The sequence below is a fragment of the Neofelis nebulosa genome, chromosome 4, assembly GCF_028018385.1.
Source record: "Neofelis nebulosa isolate mNeoNeb1 chromosome 4, mNeoNeb1.pri, whole genome shotgun sequence".
Classification (NCBI taxonomy): domain Eukaryota; kingdom Metazoa; phylum Chordata; class Mammalia; order Carnivora; family Felidae; genus Neofelis; species Neofelis nebulosa.
Genome location: NC_080785.1, coordinates 169,356,839 through 169,374,106, shown reverse-complemented (window position 1 = coordinate 169,374,106; position 17,268 = coordinate 169,356,839). Strand labels below are relative to the sequence as shown.

The 17,268-nt window shown below is 60.0% G+C and overlaps 2 protein-coding genes and 2 non-coding genes across 5 annotated transcripts; 2 read left to right on the top strand and 2 right to left on the bottom strand.

Moving 5' to 3' along the window:
• Positions 1–868: 868 nt before the first annotated feature.
• On the bottom strand, positions 869–941 carry TRNAF-GAA (transfer RNA phenylalanine (anticodon GAA)). The gene has a single exon. It is a non-coding gene; the product is annotated as a tRNA-Phe (tRNA).
• Positions 942–1,087: 146 nt separating this feature from the next.
• On the top strand, positions 1,088–1,161 carry TRNAN-GUU (transfer RNA asparagine (anticodon GUU)). The gene has a single exon. It is a non-coding gene; the product is annotated as a tRNA-Asn (tRNA).
• Positions 1,162–1,343: 182 nt separating this feature from the next.
• On the top strand, positions 1,344–7,959 carry NDUFS7 (NADH:ubiquinone oxidoreductase core subunit S7). Of its 2 annotated transcripts, XM_058728548.1 has the most exons (8): positions 1,344–1,457; positions 2,491–2,524; positions 3,401–3,469; positions 3,813–3,930; positions 5,215–5,394; positions 5,467–5,513; positions 6,146–6,234; positions 7,795–7,959. In XM_058728548.1, the coding sequence occupies exons 1-8, from the start codon at positions 1,442–1,444 to the stop codon at positions 7,890–7,892; spliced, it is 651 nt and encodes a 216-aa protein (XP_058584531.1). In that variant the 5' UTR covers positions 1,344–1,441; the 3' UTR covers positions 7,893–7,959. The 2 variants fall into 2 exon arrangements, with proteins under 2 accessions (XP_058584531.1, XP_058584530.1); XM_058728547.1 differs by lacking the exon at positions 1,344–1,457 and having other exon boundaries at positions 2,460–2,524.
• A 509-nt stretch (positions 7,960–8,468) lies between these two features.
• GAMT (guanidinoacetate N-methyltransferase) lies at positions 8,469–11,706 on the bottom strand. The gene is made up of 6 exons (XM_058728546.1): positions 11,449–11,706; positions 10,304–10,449; positions 10,031–10,094; positions 9,659–9,726; positions 9,406–9,516; positions 8,469–8,863 (listed from the first exon to the last, which is right to left on the bottom strand). Exons 1-6 carry the CDS (start codon positions 11,627–11,629, stop codon positions 8,723–8,725), a joined length of 711 nt encoding a protein of 236 aa, XP_058584529.1. The 5' UTR covers positions 11,630–11,706; the 3' UTR covers positions 8,469–8,722.
• Between the last annotated feature and the right edge of the window lie 5,562 nt (positions 11,707–17,268).

Here is a 17,268-nt window from a genome sequence, read left to right as displayed (position 1 = left end):
ACTTCCATTAATACTATCTATGTTCACTTTGGTTCACGAATTGCCGCAGGTGCTGACAGGGGACTGGGTGTTTGGTACATGGGAATTCTACTGTGTTGGAGACTTTTCCGTGCCTAAAATTATTCTGAAATGCAAAGTTTATTTAAATTTAAAAAGAAATCCAGGGGGCGCCTGGGTGGCTCAGTCGGTTAAGCGGTTAAGCGGCCGACTTCAGCTCGGGTCACGATCTCGCGGTCCGTGAGTTCCAGCCCTGCCTCGGGCTCTGGGCTGATGGCTCGGAGCCTGGAGCCTGCATCCTGCATCCGATTCTGTCTCCCTCTCTCTCTGCCCCTCCCCCGTTCATGCTCTGTCTCTGTCTCAAAAATAAATAAAACGTTAAAAAAAAAAAAAAGAAATGCAGCTCCACAGGCTAGTGGGTAGTGGGAAGGAAATGGGAAGGGGCCTGGAGCTCCTCATTGGAGCCAGACCTGCCGGCTGTGCCCGGCACTCCTGACCGGCCCCAGCGGGGGCTCCAGGACCCGACCGACTTGTCCTGCCTGGAGGCCAGCCTGCTGCTCACCTGTGCTGCTCACCTGCGCTTACAGGTGTGAGCCTGCGTCCCCAAGTGTAAAGTCCAGCAAAAGGATCTTAAGAATTAAGTGACACGCAAGCAGCAAGTGTCTTTGCGAACTCTGGTGGGTTTTGACCGAATGGGCTGGAATCATGGTCCGGGGGGTGGGGCAAGGGTTGTGAGGGTCCCGTTCTGGGTTCTGTCCCACCCACGCTAGCCCGGGGTGACATAGGGGTGGTGGTGGTGGTGGTGGGCGGAAGCAGCTCCCCGCCCGCCAAGCAGAGGGGGCTTCCCTCTCTGCAGGGCCGTCAAAACGGCTGCCGAAACCCGGGATCGAACCAGGGACCTTTAGATCTTCAGTCTAACGCTCTCCCAACTGAGCTATTTCGGCGGGGCGGCAGGGGCCGCTCTCACCCGGAGTCCTCCCCCGCGCCGCGCCGCGCCGCACCGCGCCGCCCGCGCGCCGCTTCGGCCGGCGCCTTGCGTCCCGGCCGCGCGCGCCTCATAAAGCCTCGCGGGGCGCCGGGCGGCAGCGCCGTCTCTGTGGCGCAATCGGTTAGCGCGTTCGGCTGTTAACCGAAAGGTTGGTGGTTCGAGCCCACCCAGGGACGCACTTTTGGACTTTTGTTCCTGAGGTAAGGAGACGGCGAGCGACGCCCCTGCTTTTGCCGGGACGCTCCTCGCGCCGCGCCCCCCCCCCACCCCGCGCGTCAGCCCGTCCCGCGTGGGGTGTCTGGCGGCACGCGTCGGGAGGAAGTCCGCGCGGGCGGAACGTCCCAGGCCCGGCTCCTCGCTTCCGCGGCCCGGCCGAGCCGCTTTGGGAGACGGCCCTGGAGACCCGGAGCGCTAAGGCGGACGGACCGCAGGGGTTGTTTGAAGGCCGAGGCCAACATGGCGGCGCTGGCGGGTGAGTGCGTCGGGGGTCGCGGCGTCGCGGGGCTGCCCCTCCGGGTCCCGGGAGGGGAGCGGCGCGGGGACGGCGAGGAAACAGGCACGCGGTCCGGCCGGGCGGGGACCGGTGTCCAGCCCGTCCCGCTGCAGAGACCCCCGTCCCCGGATTAGGGGTTGAACGCACAGGACAGAAGTCATAGCGCGAAGGAAGGCGGTTGCGCGGAGACACAGAGTCAGGATTCTGTTTCGAAACCCGGGTGGTGCGTTCGTGGTCCAAGGGCCGAACGGCGAGATCTGGCGGCACCTGAGGGGGGAAGGGCGTTTACCCCGCTGTCAGCTTATCCAGAGCCCTCAGTCTCCAACTGAGGAAACCGAGGCACAGAGAGAGGCGGCCCGTCGGCGAGCCCCGGCGGTTAGCTTGGTCTTCAGGCCCAGCCTCCGAAACCTCAGAGCCCCGGCCCGGGGCCCGGAGCCCGGAGCCCGGAGCCTCGCTGGTGTCTGCGGATTTGTTTAGTCGCGCACACTTGTGGGGCACCAAGTCACAGGACCCCAGGGAAGCCGCATCTTGGGAGAGACGGGCACCGCACAACACATACATGGAGACGCAACAGGGTGACAGGATCTAGGGAGTCTGGGGGGCTGGTGTAGACCTGAAGCCTGCCCGTAGGAAGCGCTGGCCAAGTGCACGTGTGGGGCAGGGTGCTCCAGGCACCGGAAGCCGCAAGTGCAAAGGCCCTGGGGCAGGAGGGACACTGACGTGCTTGAGGAAAGGGAGGATGGTCCTGGTGTGGTTTGGCTTTTCGTTCAGGGCTTGGGGTATCGAGCAGGGCAGTGACACCGTGTGGCTCATATTCTGAACGACCTCTCTTCGCAAGGGTTTGTTAAGTGGAATTTAGATAGACCAAGGGTAAGAGGAAGGAAACGCCAGGCGGGGGGAACTTGTGGGGAAGCTCCTGGAGGCCGGACCCTGCAGGCCCATCTGGGTCCCGGGTTTACTGCCAGTGTTGCTGCCTGGGCTCATCGCCTCCACCGCATGGTTCTCTCTGCAGCTCCCGGCCTGCTCCGCCAGATCCTTGCTCTGCGGTGAGTGTCTGTGTGTCCCTCCCCCACCTCAAGGCCCTGACACGGAGGGTTCAGTGGGGCCAGGGGAGGGGCAGGGGGTGGGTCAGAGCACCTCGGAGCTGGGACGGCCCTTCAGCAGCATCAGGCAGGGGGCCCAGCTGCTGAAGGTCACACAGTGAGCCGGGCAGCGCTGGGGCTGACGGTGTCCCGCGGCAGGTGGGGTTCAGGCCCCTTAGTGGGCACCGTCCACGTGGCGGCAGAGCCGTCACTCAGACCCGCACCTGCCTGCCCGGGTTCCGTCACCACTCGCTTGTTGCCTGTTGCAGGAAGGCGTCTGGCGCATCTGCTCAGATCGCAGCCTCGGGTGGGCCTCCTTAGGACAGGGAGGCAGGTGGCCACCGTGCCCTCTTGGTGGACGGAGTCCGGAAGTCAAACCTCCAGTGCCATGGGACCCGGGACGTGGCCAGTCTAAGGAGAGGCTCTTCCTAATGGAGGGAGCTGGGAGGCTTTGAGAAGCACACGGATTTGGGCTGAGTTTGCCCTGTTTTGATAAGGACGTTTTCCTGGGGATAAAATACACACTCAGTGTGAAGTCAAGGGGAAAATGAGAGAATTATAAGAGGAAAACCAGATACTTTGTAGCCCAGGGCTCAGCAGACTTTTTCCACGAAGGGCCAGGTTGTCTCTGTGGAGACCACTCAGCTCGGCCTTTGTGAAAAGGGCTGCAAAAAAGCAGGAATTGGGTGGATGTGCTGGCCAGTCAATAAAACTTTATTTACAAAAACAGGCAGAGGGCCAGATTTGGCCCCGGGTGAAGTTTCCCCCTTAGTGTGGCCCCTGTGACAGCGTCACGGGGCACCCCAGGCTCCTCTTCACGTGCACCCCCTCTCCCCGCAGCTCTGGTGTGGGCGTGGCTCTGCAGGGTCGAAGTGTCCATTCGAGCGTGGCCGCTGACAGCCCCAGCAGGTGAGGCCAGCCTTCCTGGGCACCTGCACACACCCGAAAGCCTCCCCTTGGCACGGCAGCTGCCCATGGTGACTCCAGCCCCTCCCTCCTCCCAGGAGGGTGATACACCACGGTCCCCGCCCTCAGGGCGCGCCTGAGACTCCGGCTGCACGTCCCCAGACCAGAAGGGCCCTTCATTTCATTGCTTCGCTCGGCAGGCACGTCCTGCCCCCGGCCTGGCTGCCCGGATGCTGGGGGCCAGCTTGGTGCTGCCCTCTGAGAGGCTGCTCTGGGCTGCAGGCTGTCTGGATGCCCGCCTGGCTGACGTCCCCTCCCTCCCCTGCACTCTGTGTTCTGTGTCCAGCACCCAGCCCGCGGTGTCCAAGGCTGGAGCCGTGGTCCCCAAACCCACCGCGCTTCCCAGCAGCCGGGGCGAGTATGTGGTGGCCAAGCTGGACGACCTCATCAACTGGGCCCGCCGGGTGAGCCCCCGCCCCCTCCTCCGTCCCTCGGGCCTCCTGCCGCGTGTGCGTGCACACCTGCCCCTGGCTGCTCCTGGCCCCGATGTCCTCTCGGTGCCCCTGCCCTGCTTCCTGGTCCCTCCCTTGGCCCCCAGAGAGGATGGCCTGCCTGCCCTCTGTAGTTTTTCTGTTTCTGTTCGTTCTTCTTCTTTTTTTTCTTTTTTTTTAATTTTTCTTTAAAGCTTATTTATTTTTTTTTTTTTATTTATTTTTTTTTTTTTTGGGACAGAGAGAGACAGAGCATGAACGGGGGAGGGGCAGAGCGAGAGGGAGACACAGAATCGGAAACAGGCTCCAGGCTCCGAGCCATCAGCCCAGAGCCTGACGCGGGGCTCGAACTCACGGACCGCGAGATCGTGACCTGGCTGAAGTCGGACGCTTAACCGACTGCGCCACCCAGGCGCCCCTAAAGCTTATTTATTTTGAGAGAGGCAGAGGGAGACCGAGTGGAGGAGGGGCAGAGAGTGAGAACCCCAAGCAGGACCCGCCTTGTCAGCGCAGAGCCTGGCACGGGGCTTGAACTCACAAACTGAGATCGTGACCTGAGCCGAAGGCGAGAGTTGGACTCTTGGCTGACTTAGCTGCCCAGGCGCCCCACCCTCCCTCTTTTCTCTTCTAATGTAGGAGTGATTTTTGTAATTGGGAACGTTGTGCAGGCCAAGAACAGGGGCTCCTTCCTGGGAAAAGCCTGAACACCCTCCCCCGCCCCCAGGACTGACCACAGAGCCGTTCGTGTTGGGTCCCCTCCCCCGAATCGTGCACGTCTGCGCCGCCCACTGACCTCCTGTTTCGCAGGACAGTAGCTCCTCTTGGTGTGCCGGGGGGTGTCCAGGGGCAGGCCACCGTTAAGAGTCCCCCGCTGTTTCTGTCTGTGTGTAAGAGTGGGGCCACGGCGAACATTCTGCCAGGGCCTGCAGCCACGGCACGGAGGTGCCCCGCGCGGCGTTGCTCGGGGCGGTGGAACCCCGCGATGCTGTCAGGGTCGGCCTGCTGTGTGGCCTAAGCCCTGCCACCTGTATTAGCACGGAGCGGGCAGTGGGGGCCACGTCCCTGTCCCCGACTGGGCAGACAGAGGAAGCGCTGCGCCCCCCCCTTCCCCGCCCCGGGGTGGCTCACTTCACCTTCCTGGAGGGCATACTGGGCCAGTGACAGGCACCGGAGGTCACGTGGTGGAGGGCAGGGGGGCGGCGTGGCTGGCGTGCCGTGCCGCGCCCTTCCCGGGCTGACCGCGCCGGCCCCCGGCAGAGTTCCCTGTGGCCCATGACCTTCGGCCTGGCCTGCTGCGCCGTGGAGATGATGCACATGGCCGCGCCCCGCTACGACATGGACCGCTTCGGCGTGGTCTTCCGCGCCAGCCCGCGCCAGGCGGACGTCATGATCGTGGCCGGCACGCTCACCAACAAGATGGCCCCGGCCCTGCGCAAGGTAGGCCTGGTCCCGCGGCCCGCCCCCCGCGCCCTGGCCCGAGCCGCACCCACACCCCGCCGTCTCCTCCAGGTCTACGACCAGATGCCGGAGCCTCGCTACGTCGTGTCCATGGGCAGGTGAGCGCCGGCGCGCGTCCCGCCGCTCTGCGCCCGCTGCCCGCCCCACAACGTCCCTCCCGTCCGCGCAGTCGCGCCCGTTCTGTCTGTGCCTGCCTCGGCCTGCCCCGTGCGCGCTCCGTCTCCTCGCCTCTCCGCGTGCCGCCCACTGACCGCCTTCCCTGCGTCGTCAGGCGGTCGCGTCACTCAGCTCTTGCGTCGAGCCGCCTCGAGTTCATCCTGTTACCGTGCGCGGGCCCGTGATTCTCTCTAATCCCAGAACATTCGATCGGCCCAGAAGGAAACCCTGTCCCCCTCCCCGGCCCCCACGAGCCCCCCTTCCTGTCCCCGGATGAGCCCGTCCTGGACGTTTCACACACGCGGACTCACACCCCGTGTGGCCTCTCGTGTCTGGTCCCCTCCCTGAGCGGCGTGTGTTCGGGGTCCGCCCGTTTGCTTCTGCTCTTCCTGATCCCGCAGGAGGCGTCAGGTGGCCATTCTGTTTCCTGTGCCTCCACCCCGCATTCCTGCCCGCTCCTGACGCCTGTGTGCCCTGGAAGGCCGCCGTGATTGGGGGGGGGGGGGGGGGGGGGCGGCGGGTAGGGAGGGCAGGCCGGGGTGGCCAGCGTGGCCCTCACGTGCCCCCCCTGCAGCTGTGCCAACGGAGGCGGCTACTACCACTACTCGTACTCCGTCGTGAGGGGCTGTGACCGCATCGTGCCCGTGGACATCTACGTCCCAGGTAGGTCCCCGCGGCCCCTGCGGCAGAGCCCTGCCCACACCCTCCCGCTCCATGGGGCGCCTGCACTCCAGAGACAGTGGGCTCCCCCCATCAAAAGGAGGGTCAGATTTTGGTCCAGGCAGAAGGGTGAATCCCCGGCCTCCCCCTCCCCTGCCCCTCGAAGGTCTCCCCACCCGAAGAGTCTTGGCTTGTATCCAGATGTTGGAGCAGGCTGCTGCCGAAGCCTGGCCTGAGCCGGCGGGGGGGTGCCGCAGGCACCTGCCAGCTTTAAACTACATTTCGTGTACAAGACCAGAAAAACAGCCAAAAAATAAGGGAACCGTGTGCACGGTTCTCATTCTCGCCAAGGAGAGCGAGACTCCCCTGGCCCCAGATTGCCGGGGTGGCCAGATTCAGGAAATAAAAATCCAGGCCCCCCCCCCCCCCTTAATCTCTGTCGGGAAACAAGTAATAGTTTTCTTGGCGTCAGTAAGTACGTCTCCTACGACGCGTGTGGTACACGGACACTGGAGAAGCACTGACTGTCTCAGGTGCACAGTCACTGGCGTCCCGTGTGTTACCTGGCCACCCGTGGGCCCCAGGCATCCTCCCCGCCGGTGGTTGGAGGTCAGGGGTCGGTGCGTAGCCTGCAGACGGGCTCAGTGCCGGCACCGAACACCCGGCCCAAGTGTCCGCAGAGCAGGGGTGCTCAAGGCCGCAATTCCACGTCCCCCGAGAAGCCGAAGTCCCGCCTGGCATCTCACGAGGCAGAGGAAGGGGTTTTGACGTTGGAGTCGAGTTCACCGTGACATGGTGTTGATTCGTTTCGCATTCTGCGGATCTCCACGCCGGGCCCCGGGCAGCCCCCAGGCCGGGGGGACGGAGCCGGTCTGGTAGGGAGGGCACGTAGGACCCCCCTGCGGGCCAGGGGCCAGGCCCCGGTCAGTTCCCCTGCTGGGGACAGGGACTGTAGGGGAGCATTTCTCCAGGGCTGCCCGTCGGTCTGTGGACCATATGGGCCTCCCTGCCCGCCCCCGGCCGCTCTGCCCCCTCAACTCCCCCCGCCCACTCTTTGAAGGGCCCGCCACCAGGTGAGTGTGACCCAGGGTCAGGAGGCAGGCCGCACGTGTCCCGCCAGGGGTCTCTGAGCCGGGTCGTGGCAATAGCGGGCAGGGCAGCTTGGCCCAGGAGGGGTGGCCCCGGCCTCCCCACTGGCCAGCGCTTGGAGGCCAGGGTCAGGATCCGGGCACCGCCCATCTTGCTGGCTCCTGCCCCGTGATGGGCCAGACCCGCCGCCCAGGCAGTACCGACGAAAGCTGGTACTGGAGCGGGGGCCCCGCCTCACCCTTCGCCTGGACCCGGCTCTGCAGCCCTCAGCGAGGCCCTTTGACTTGCATCCTGGCTCAGGCACCCTCTGCCGAGCGGCGGGAGAAAACGAGGGTCAGCGGCCCCGGCAGGGAGGATGGGCACGGGGTCTACAATGCAGTCGCTGGTCCGGGATAGTCTAGGGCCAGGGGGCCCCCCCTCCCTGCCACAGGGAAACTGAGGCACCCCTCCCCCCCCCCCCCCCCCCCCACGCAGGCTGCCCGCCCACGGCGGAGGCCCTGCTCTACGGCATCCTGCAGCTGCAGAAGAAGATCAAGAGGGAGAAGAGGCTCCGTGTCTGGTACCGCAGGTAGTGCCGGCCCCCCGGCCCCTGCGGCGGCCCTGACCATGGCCAATAAACCTGCTACACCCACCTCGCCACCACCCTCTCTGCGTGCCGCGTGTGGGCGGTGGGGCCTCGGGGAGGTGTGGGAGCGGCCCGGGCCCCTGCGCGTGGCCTCCCCGAGACCGACGACGGAGGGGAGCGGACGGGCCCGAGAGCCTGTGGAGGGGCACAGAGGAGGGCAGCGGGTGGCCACGTGGGCGCCAGAGGGTGGGAAAGTCGGGGCACGGCCAGCCTCGGGAGGCACGTCTTGGGCTGTGGTGTGGGTCCTCGCCAGCAAGGCTGGGCTTCCAGGCTTTGCTTTCCTTCAAGGCCCCGCCTGACGGTGGGACCAGAGACGCGGTGGCCCCGATGCGGCTCCGCACCCCGTCTGTACCCCCACTGCTGACTGGAGGCAGGGGCTCACGAGCTCTGACGGCTACTCCGGTCCCCCGGCCTGGGCGCCAGGAGGGTCACGTGCTGGCCCAGAGACACGGGGGCTCCCCAGAAATCCATTTAACACATGCTGCTCTTGGTTTTGGGGGGCAGAAGGAAACGGAAGTGCGGGTGAGGGGCACTGTGCTGGGTAAGCCCAGTGTTAGTGTTTATTTTACCCTCAGTGCCCCTGAGAGGAAGGTAGCGGTATCCCCTTGCAGGGAAGGTCAGGGAAGCTGGCCCTGCGTCCCACTGCGGGTGTGGGCCGGGACTTGAACCCAGGGCCACGAGAGCCCAGAGCCTGCACTCCCGGCTGCGAAGGCACCGAGTGGGGCACGGGGATGGGACTGCGGCCCCCCTGTGGTCAAGCCGGAGGCCCAGGCAGGCTCAGTGCTTGGTGACCAGGGGCGTGATCATCCGAGGGAAGGCGTAATAGCGGCACTCGGCCGGTGGGACCAGCTCCATCACCTCCGTGTGGATGTTCTCCCGCCTGAAGCCCGCTTCCAGCAAGGCTGGCACCTGTGTCTCCTGGTGGCGGGAGAGACAGGCCAGGTCACTGCAAGCCACCAGGCCACACGAGACCCCCACGGCGCCCACTCTTCCTGGCACAGCGTTTGTAATTGCCAAGGCCCCCGGGAGGGAGCCCAGTCTGGGGAGGCATCTCCAGGGGTCTCGACTCGGGCAGCAGTTTCCTGCTGTCATGGGGTGCCAGCCGCTGCCTACTGCACATCCTCTCAGGCAGCAGGGAGAACGTGAGCCAAGGCCGGAGACAGCGTGGCTAAACCAATAAAGACACGCTGGGTGGAGGAGGGCAGAGGGAGGGGGACGCCTGGGTGGGGAGGCTGGGCTATATCCCAGCTGGGCTGGGCTGTATCCTGAGGGCACTGGGGAGCCAGGAAGGTGTTATAGCTGGGGAGAGACTTGACACACTTCTTCCTGGAGCTCACATTCCACCCAAGACATCGGCCCCTGAGGTCAAGAACCACGCCCTAGGTCACAAGCTACTCCAGCTGCTGCCTGGCTCGGGGGGGTGGGGCGGAGACCCACGGGGAGCTCCCAGGCTGCCGCACCTGGAACATGGTGGTGATGTCCGAGTACTGGGACTTCATCAGCTCCCCCCACGACGTGAGGTTGCAGTAGGTGAGAATGCCCCCGGGCTTCAGCAGGCGAAAGGCGTGGTCCTGGGCAGGGGACAGTGATCAGGAGGGATCACCCAGGGCGGCCTCCTGCATCCCAGCGGGTCAGAGAAACAGGAAGAGGGGGCAGGCCCCCCCCCCCCCCACTCAGCCCTGGGGGGTGACCATCCCACCCAGCGGGTCCTACCTTGATGAAGGCGAACTGGTGGGTATGCCAGGTCTCCTCGGACAGGGGGTAGGTGTCATACAGGATACCTGCATAGGAAGTCACAGGCTACGCGGTCAGGGCCGGGTGCAGCCTCACCAGCAGCGTCTGCACGGGGAGACTAGACCCCAGAGGCTTCACCCAGCGCTCAGTGTGCTGCCTCCTCTGGGAACGGGGTCCTGCTCAGTTGTCCACACACCTGCCGAGTGCCAGGCCCTGGCTCTTGGATCTGTACCCCCAAGTGAAACATTGCAGCGTGTGTTCCCTAGAGGGTCCCTCTGCAGGCCAAGGAAGGGGCTAGTGGTGGAAAATGAGGCAGGGGCTCCCCCCCACCCAGCCCCCAAGCCCCCTCACCATCAAAATGGCCGTCTGGCAGGGTAGGGGCCACCTCCTCCCACAGGCCTTTCAAGGGAACCACCTTGGGGCAGGGGAGAAACAGAAAACAGATCGGGAGTCACAGGGGTCCAGGATCTTCCCACCTGCTGCAAGGGAGAGGGCTGAGGAGCTCCCAAGGGAGAAGACCACTTCCTCCATTTTTGCACTGCCTGGGCCCCCAGCCCCTCCCAGGAAAGAGCCTCGACCCCACAGGGTAGTGCTGAGGGGGGACGTGCAGGCAGAGGCGGGCACCTTGTGTGGCTGCCGCTGGGCCCAGTCCTGGAGGCGCTGGAAGACGCCATCATTGCACTCGATGATCCAGTGTTCGTCGATGGGGGCCTCTTGCACCCTGGAAGCTGCGATCGCCATGCCGAAGCCCACCTCCAGGACCCGGCCCCCTGGGCAAAGATCCCAGCATCACACGCCGGGCTGGGGCTGGGGGAGCTGCCTGGAGGAGGGGGCCCGAGGGCAGGGTCTTTGCAGAGAGAAACGTTTGCCACAAGGACAGGAGAGCACAAGTGGGGCAGAGGCGGAGGGTGACACAGAACACACTAGCCCTGAGAGGGAACAGCGTGGGCTCTGGCCAGGGGCCAGAGAGGGTGGCAAGCCAGGGAGGCGTGGGCAGCGGATTTTAGGCCCAGCCCCAGTGGGGAGGTCAGATCCTGGACTTTGATCCCTGGTGGTGCTTATCTCTTGATTCGGTTACTTTTCTCTGGCCTCCCCCTCCTGCCCCCTGCAATGAAGTTTCTGCAGGAGAACGGAGTGAGTTTGAGGCCTGAGGCCTGCAACGGTTGGGGAGGAGGTGGTCCCCATTGGACAAGAGACAGGTGATAGAAACATCCCAACCACGCAGGGACACTGCTTGTGCAAAGGCCTGGAGGACCCATGCCTGGCCCCTGGGGACCTGGGGAACCCTTGGCACCCCTCAGGCTCTGATAGAGGCACAGGGCCACCGGGACAGCTGTTTGGCAGCCTCAGCTCTCCCAGAGCTATTCGTAGCCGGGGCGGGGCTTCTGGGAACTCCTGGGCAGCGCTCCCCCACCCCCCTCGCTTGGCCGCCACCGCGTCCCCGACCTCATGGGGGGATAGCCCACCGCGTCCCCGACTTCACGGGAAGACAGCGGCTGAGCTCCGCCCGAGGTCGCCATGGTGGGGCCCATTCCCTCGACCCAGACCCTTCCCCATCTGGAAGTTTCTGGTACTTAGGAGGCGCCTTCTGCGTGCAAGCCCGTGCCTGCAGCACCCCCTTTACTTCCCCCTTGCTCCCCGCTAGCCTCATTTTACAGGCGAGAAAACCAGAGACACGGAGACGCTCCGATGCACATCGGCTGGAGAACCGGCTGGACCCCGGATCTGAGAGTCCTACGGCCTCGGGTTACAAGTGGGTGCCCGGCTACCTTTGGAGGAGGCGGCGGCCGCCAGCGCGTGCATGTAGGGGGTCTCCCAGCGCTCCATCACCGGCTTGCCCAGGATCTGCAGGTGCATGTCCGCCGCGTCGTAGGCCGCGGGCGCCATCTGCCACGCGGGGCTGCAGTTCTCGCCGGGGGCGAAGATGGGGGGCGCGGCGGGGACGCTCATGCTGCGGCGGGGACGAGCTACTGGACTGCGCTCGCGACGCGTGGGCCTGATCCCTGCGAGGCCTTCTGGGGCGGGGGCGGGGCGGGGCCGCAGGCCAGAGGGGCGGGGCCGTGGGCCAGAGGAGGCGGGGCGGCCCGCAGGCCGGCGGGGCGGGGCCGGGACAGGTGGGCGGAGCCGGGAGCGGATTGCACGGAGGTCTGATTGGCCTCTAGGGGCCACTGGGCCAAAGGCGCCCTGTGCATCCTGTGTAAATAGATGGCACTGGCTAATAGTTACCCAGTTTTGTTTTCTTTTTTATTTGAGAGGCAGGGAGAGAGAGCGAGTGAGTGAGATAGAGAGGCAGAGGGAGGGAGAGAGGCTCGTGCCGCGGGATCCCACGACTCATAACCTGACCCGAAAAAGAGTGACGCTCAGCTGACTGAGCCGCCCAGGTGCCCCTAAATGTCACCCAGCTTAAGGGATGCCCTGGGATGGCTGCCTGAGGCAGGAGAAAGCAGGCTACTATTTACTAGCTATTGCTGTGTAACCAATTACCCCAAACGTAGCCACTTCAAGCAACACGGTTTATTATCTCCGTTTCTGTGGGTCAGGACTCCAGGTGCTGCTCAGCGGGTCCTCTGTTTCACGACCTCTCACAATGCCGCAGGCAAGGTGCCAGCCAGTTCCGGGGTCTCCTCTGAAGGCTCTTGCAGGGAAGGATCCACTTCCAAGCTCATTGACTGGCTGTTGGTCTCAGCCGGTTCCTTTGGGGCTGTTGGTAGGAGGGCCTCAGTCCCTGGCCACATGAGCCTCCCCAACCAGACAGCATGCTTCATTAGAACCAACGAGAGAATCTGCAATGTCAGAATTGTTTGGAATCTAATCACAGAAGTCGTATCTCTTCACCTGGACATACTGTATTGGTTAGAAGTCAGGCACACAAGGGTAGGGGTCCCACAAGGCCACGAATGGTAAGAAGTAGGGATCACGGAGGGATTCTCCGAGGCTGCTGCCTACACAGACCCTAAGTGACAGCAATGAGAGGCAGTCTGCTTGGAGCCTCCCCGTGGCTTCAGTGTCCCCAGAGAGGAGGGACCTCCCAGGGGTCACCGAGATGCAACCTGAGCTCTATCCCCAAAAGTGGCCACAGGCCCAGTACGGTCTGCCTGGCAACTTAGCCAAGTGCTTTCTGTTCCAAGTTCACCGTCCTCTCCTCCCAAATGGGGTGGCCATGCTTGTTCCCTCTCATGTGGGTGAGCGAATGACACATGGTCATTCCTTGTGTCCGCTCTTCGTGGGAGACCCTAGGGTGTGCTGTTCTCATCTGCAGACCTGGGATCAGAGAGGGAAAGTGACGTCCTCGAGGCCGTACAGTGAATCAGTGGCAGAGACGATAGGAGGAGGGATGCGTCTCACTCCAGACCACAGTCTTAAAAGATTACACATATGAAGTATATATATTTCTGACTAGAAAAGTAACATGTTTGATCAAATCCTTCAAATGTTACGCAGTCGGGGGGGGCGGGGCGCCTGGGTGGTTCAGTCAGTTAAGCAACCAACTTCAGCTCAGGTCATTTTCTCATGGTTCGTGGGTTCAGACCCCACATCGGGCTCTGCTGTGCTGACAGCTTGGAGCCCGTGGCCTGCTTCAGATTTTGTGTCTCCCCCTCTCGCTGCCCCTCCCCCACTTGCACTCTGTCTCTGTCTCTCTCAAAAATAAATAAACATTAAAAAAAAAAAAGTTACAGGGGCGCCTGGGTGGCTCAGTCGGTTAAGCGTCCGACTTCAGCTCAGGTCACGATCTCGCGGTCCGTGAGTTCGAGCCCCGCGTCGGGCTCTGGGCTGATGGCTCAGAACCTGGAGCCTGCTTCCGATTCTGTGTCTCCCTCTCTCTCTGCCCCTCCCCCACTCATGCTCTGCCTCTCTCTGTCTCAAAAATAAATAAAAAACGTTAAAAAAAAATTAAAAAAAAAAAAAAGTTACAGAGTTGGCATCAGCCTGTAGGTTGCATCCCCCTGCTGTTGTTTTGGTACAATTTAGAATGGTTTTTACGTTTTTAAATGGCTGGAAAAAAATGAAAAGACTATTTTACAGCGCATGATAATCATACGACGTTCACATTTACGTGTGGGTAAATACTCTTATTGGCACATAGCCGTCTCCACTTGTTAGAATTAGGACTCGGGAGTTTTCTGGCTATAACAGTACAGGTGAGTCATCGCCATGAAGATCTTACAGCCAACAAAACCAAAATATTTCCTATTTAGCTCTGTACAGAAAAAGTCTACCAGCCCCATTATAGAGGAATGGGTCGTGGGAAGCGAAATTCATTCGTCAAACACACATGGAGTACCTTGCTTTGGTGGTCCCATCCTGCCCCTCCTGGAGCTCACAGCCTGTTGTGGGGGATGAACAAGAATAAGGGATAAGTGGGGCACCTGGCTGGCTCGGTCGGTGGGACATGCAACTCTTGATGTCAGGGTCGTGAGTTTGAGCCCCAAATTGGGCATGGAACCTACTTAAAATAAAAAAAAAATAAAATAAAAAGTTAAAGTAAAAAATAAGCAATATGTGAATGAGATTACTACAAGCCACGTGGCAGCTGTGACAGGACTCTCCCCGTGATTCCTGGCCCATGCCTAGCTGCTTTACCAGGCAATGTCCCTGTCACTGTATTTTTCTGTGTATAGTATTATATACAAAATTATATTTTTTAAGTGAAAAGGGACCAGGGGCGCCTGGGTGGATAAGTTGGCCGGGCGAACAACTGCAGCTCAGGTCATGATTTCACAGTTGGAGCCCCGTGTCGGGCTCTATGCGACAGCTCGGAGCCTGGAGCCTGCTTCGGATTCTGTGTCTCCCTCTCTTTCTGCCCCTGCCCCGCTCATACTCTCTCTCTCTCTCTCTCAAAAATAAATAAGCATTGGGGCGCCTGGGTGGCTCAGTCAGTTGAGCGTCCAACTTCAGCTCAGGTCATGATCTCGCAGTCCGTGAGTTCAAGCCCCGCATCAGGCTCTGTGCTGACAGCTCAGGGCCTGGAGCCTGTTTCAGATTCTGTGTCTCCCTCTCTCTCTCTGACCCTCCCCCGTTCGTGCTCTGTCTCTCTCTGTCTCAAAAATAAATAAACGTTAAAAAAAAATTTAAAAAAATAAATAAGCATTAAAAAAAGGGGGGGAATCGGGCAGGTATTTGTATATCCATGTTCACTGCGGCACTGTTCACGATAGCTAAGAGGTGGAGACAACCCAAATGTCCCTCAGTGGATGAAAGATATACACAATGTGGTCTGTCCACACTGGAATATGATTCAGCCCTTAGAAAGGAAGGAGGCGTGCCTCGTCGGCTCAGATTGAGGAGCGTGTGACTCTTGAACTCAGGGTCATGAGTTCAAGCCCTACATTGGGTGTAGAGATTACTTAAATAAATAAAACTTTTTTTATGGGGTGCCTGGGTGGCTCCATAAGTTAAGCATCCGACTGTGGCTCAGGTCGTGATCTCACGATTTGTGAGCTGGAGCCCCATGTCGGGCTCTGTGCTGACAGTTCAGAGCCTGGAGTCTGCTTAGGGATTCTGTGTCTCCCCCTCTCTCTGCCCCTCCCCCGCTCATGCTCTGTCTCCGTCTCTCAAAAATAAATAAATATTGAAAAATTAAAATAAATAAAACTAAAATTTTTTTTTTAATATTTATTTATTTTTGAAAGAGACAGAGACAGAATGCAAGTGGGTTGGGGCAGAGAGAGAGAGAGAGGCACAAAATCCGAAGTAGGCTCCAGGCTCCGAGCTGTCAGCACAGAGCCTGACGTGGGGCTCGAACTCACAAGCTGTGAGATCATGACCTGAGCCGAAGTCAGACGCTCAACCGACTGAGCCACCCAGGTGCCCCTAAATAAAGCTTTTTTAAATAAAATAAAATAAAATAAAATAAAATAAAATAAAATAAAATAAAATAAAATAGAAGGACATCCTGCTGCCTGCCACCACGTGGATGGACCCAGAGGACACTGTGTGCAGTGACAGAAGCCAGACACAGAAGGACACGTCCTGCACGACCCCACTCACAGGGGGTCCCTAGAGGAGTCCCGTCCACAGAGACAGAGAGTAGATGGGGGGAGCCAGGGGTGGGGAGTCCATGTTTCATGGGGACAGAGTCTCAGTTTGGGGACATGGGAAGTTCTGGAGACGGATGGTGGGGGCAGCTGCATGACAGAGTGTGCTTGGTGCCACTGAGCTGTGCACTTTAGAAATAGTGACAATGCTAGAGGCACCTGGGTGGCTCAGTTAAATGTCTGACTTCAGTTCAGGTCATGATCTCGTGGTTGGTGAGTTCGAGCCCTACATGGGGCTCTGTGCTGACAGCTTGGACCCTACAACCTGCTTCCGATTCTGTCTCTCTCCCTGCCCCTTCCCCGCTGGCACTCTGTCTCTCTCTCTCTCTCTCTCAAAAATAAACGTAAAAAAAAAATAAAACAAATAGTGACAATGCTAAATTTTATGTTATGTGTATTTTACAATAAAAAAGGGACCCAAACCATATTTTGTATCTTCAATATGCACATAATCATAGGAGTAAATTCAGAAGTGTCCACATACCCATTTTTGTCACAGCATTTGCTATGGGGTGGGAGGGAGGAAATGAGTCAGAAAGGAGGGAAAAATCCAGCTGGCTAGTTCAGTTTAAAAAGATATGAAGCAAACGTAACACTAACATATATTTGTTCCAGTGGCAGATACATGGGTCTTAGTTATTTTATTCCTGGTTGGTGTCTGTACTTTTAATGTTTTTGTTGTAGTTTTTAATTAGGGTCCAAACCTAATGTGGGGCTTGAACTCTCAAACCTGAGTTCAAGGGTCCCATGTTCTACCAACTGAGCCAGTTGGGCACCCCGGTGTCTGTATTTTTAAAAATATATTATTTTCAAAAGTTTGTGTCTGGCTTCCTTCATTTAACCACTTCCTGTGTATTTCATTCATGCCCTTCATGGTTTATTTATCCAGATACCAGTAGATGGACATGTGGGTTTTTTTTTTTTTTCCTCCAAGTTTTCTGATTTTAATAGCGGACTGTTAGCTTCCTGGGACATCTCTGTGCACACAGTGGGGCCAGCATTCGGGGGATAAATTCCTCAAAGTGGGGTTGTGGAGCTGGCCCCATTGGAAGGACAAGGCCACCCTGCCTCTCATGTTTGCTTCCCCGTCACCTGTCCCCAGTGCACTCATGTCCACATGTCTTGGATATGTCCGTCCAGCTCCCCAGGGACCCCACAATGGGCTACCGGTCCCTGCCAAGTGCTACTGATTGCTTTCCACCTGCAGAAAAGCAAAGCAAAGCAAAGCAAAGCAAAACAAAAACCGCGCACGAGGACGGTTCCCAGGTGGGGGACACAACGCCTGCCTGATGCTACCTGGGACCACGCACTCATTTCTCTCCTGCTGGCCTCCCTCTCCCATCTGCAAATGGGGACTGAGCTACTCCAAGCGGGTGACTACTGGAATTGACACCGATGCCCACATACCTTGCAAACTATAAAGTGGGCGACATGAAGTTGTATTTTAAACGTTTTGTTTTGTACCGTTTGCCTGCGACCTAGTTCCTTCACTCCTTCCATTCACTTAATTTTACGACGACGAGTAAGGGAACTTCTGGCAGGCGGGGAGTAAGC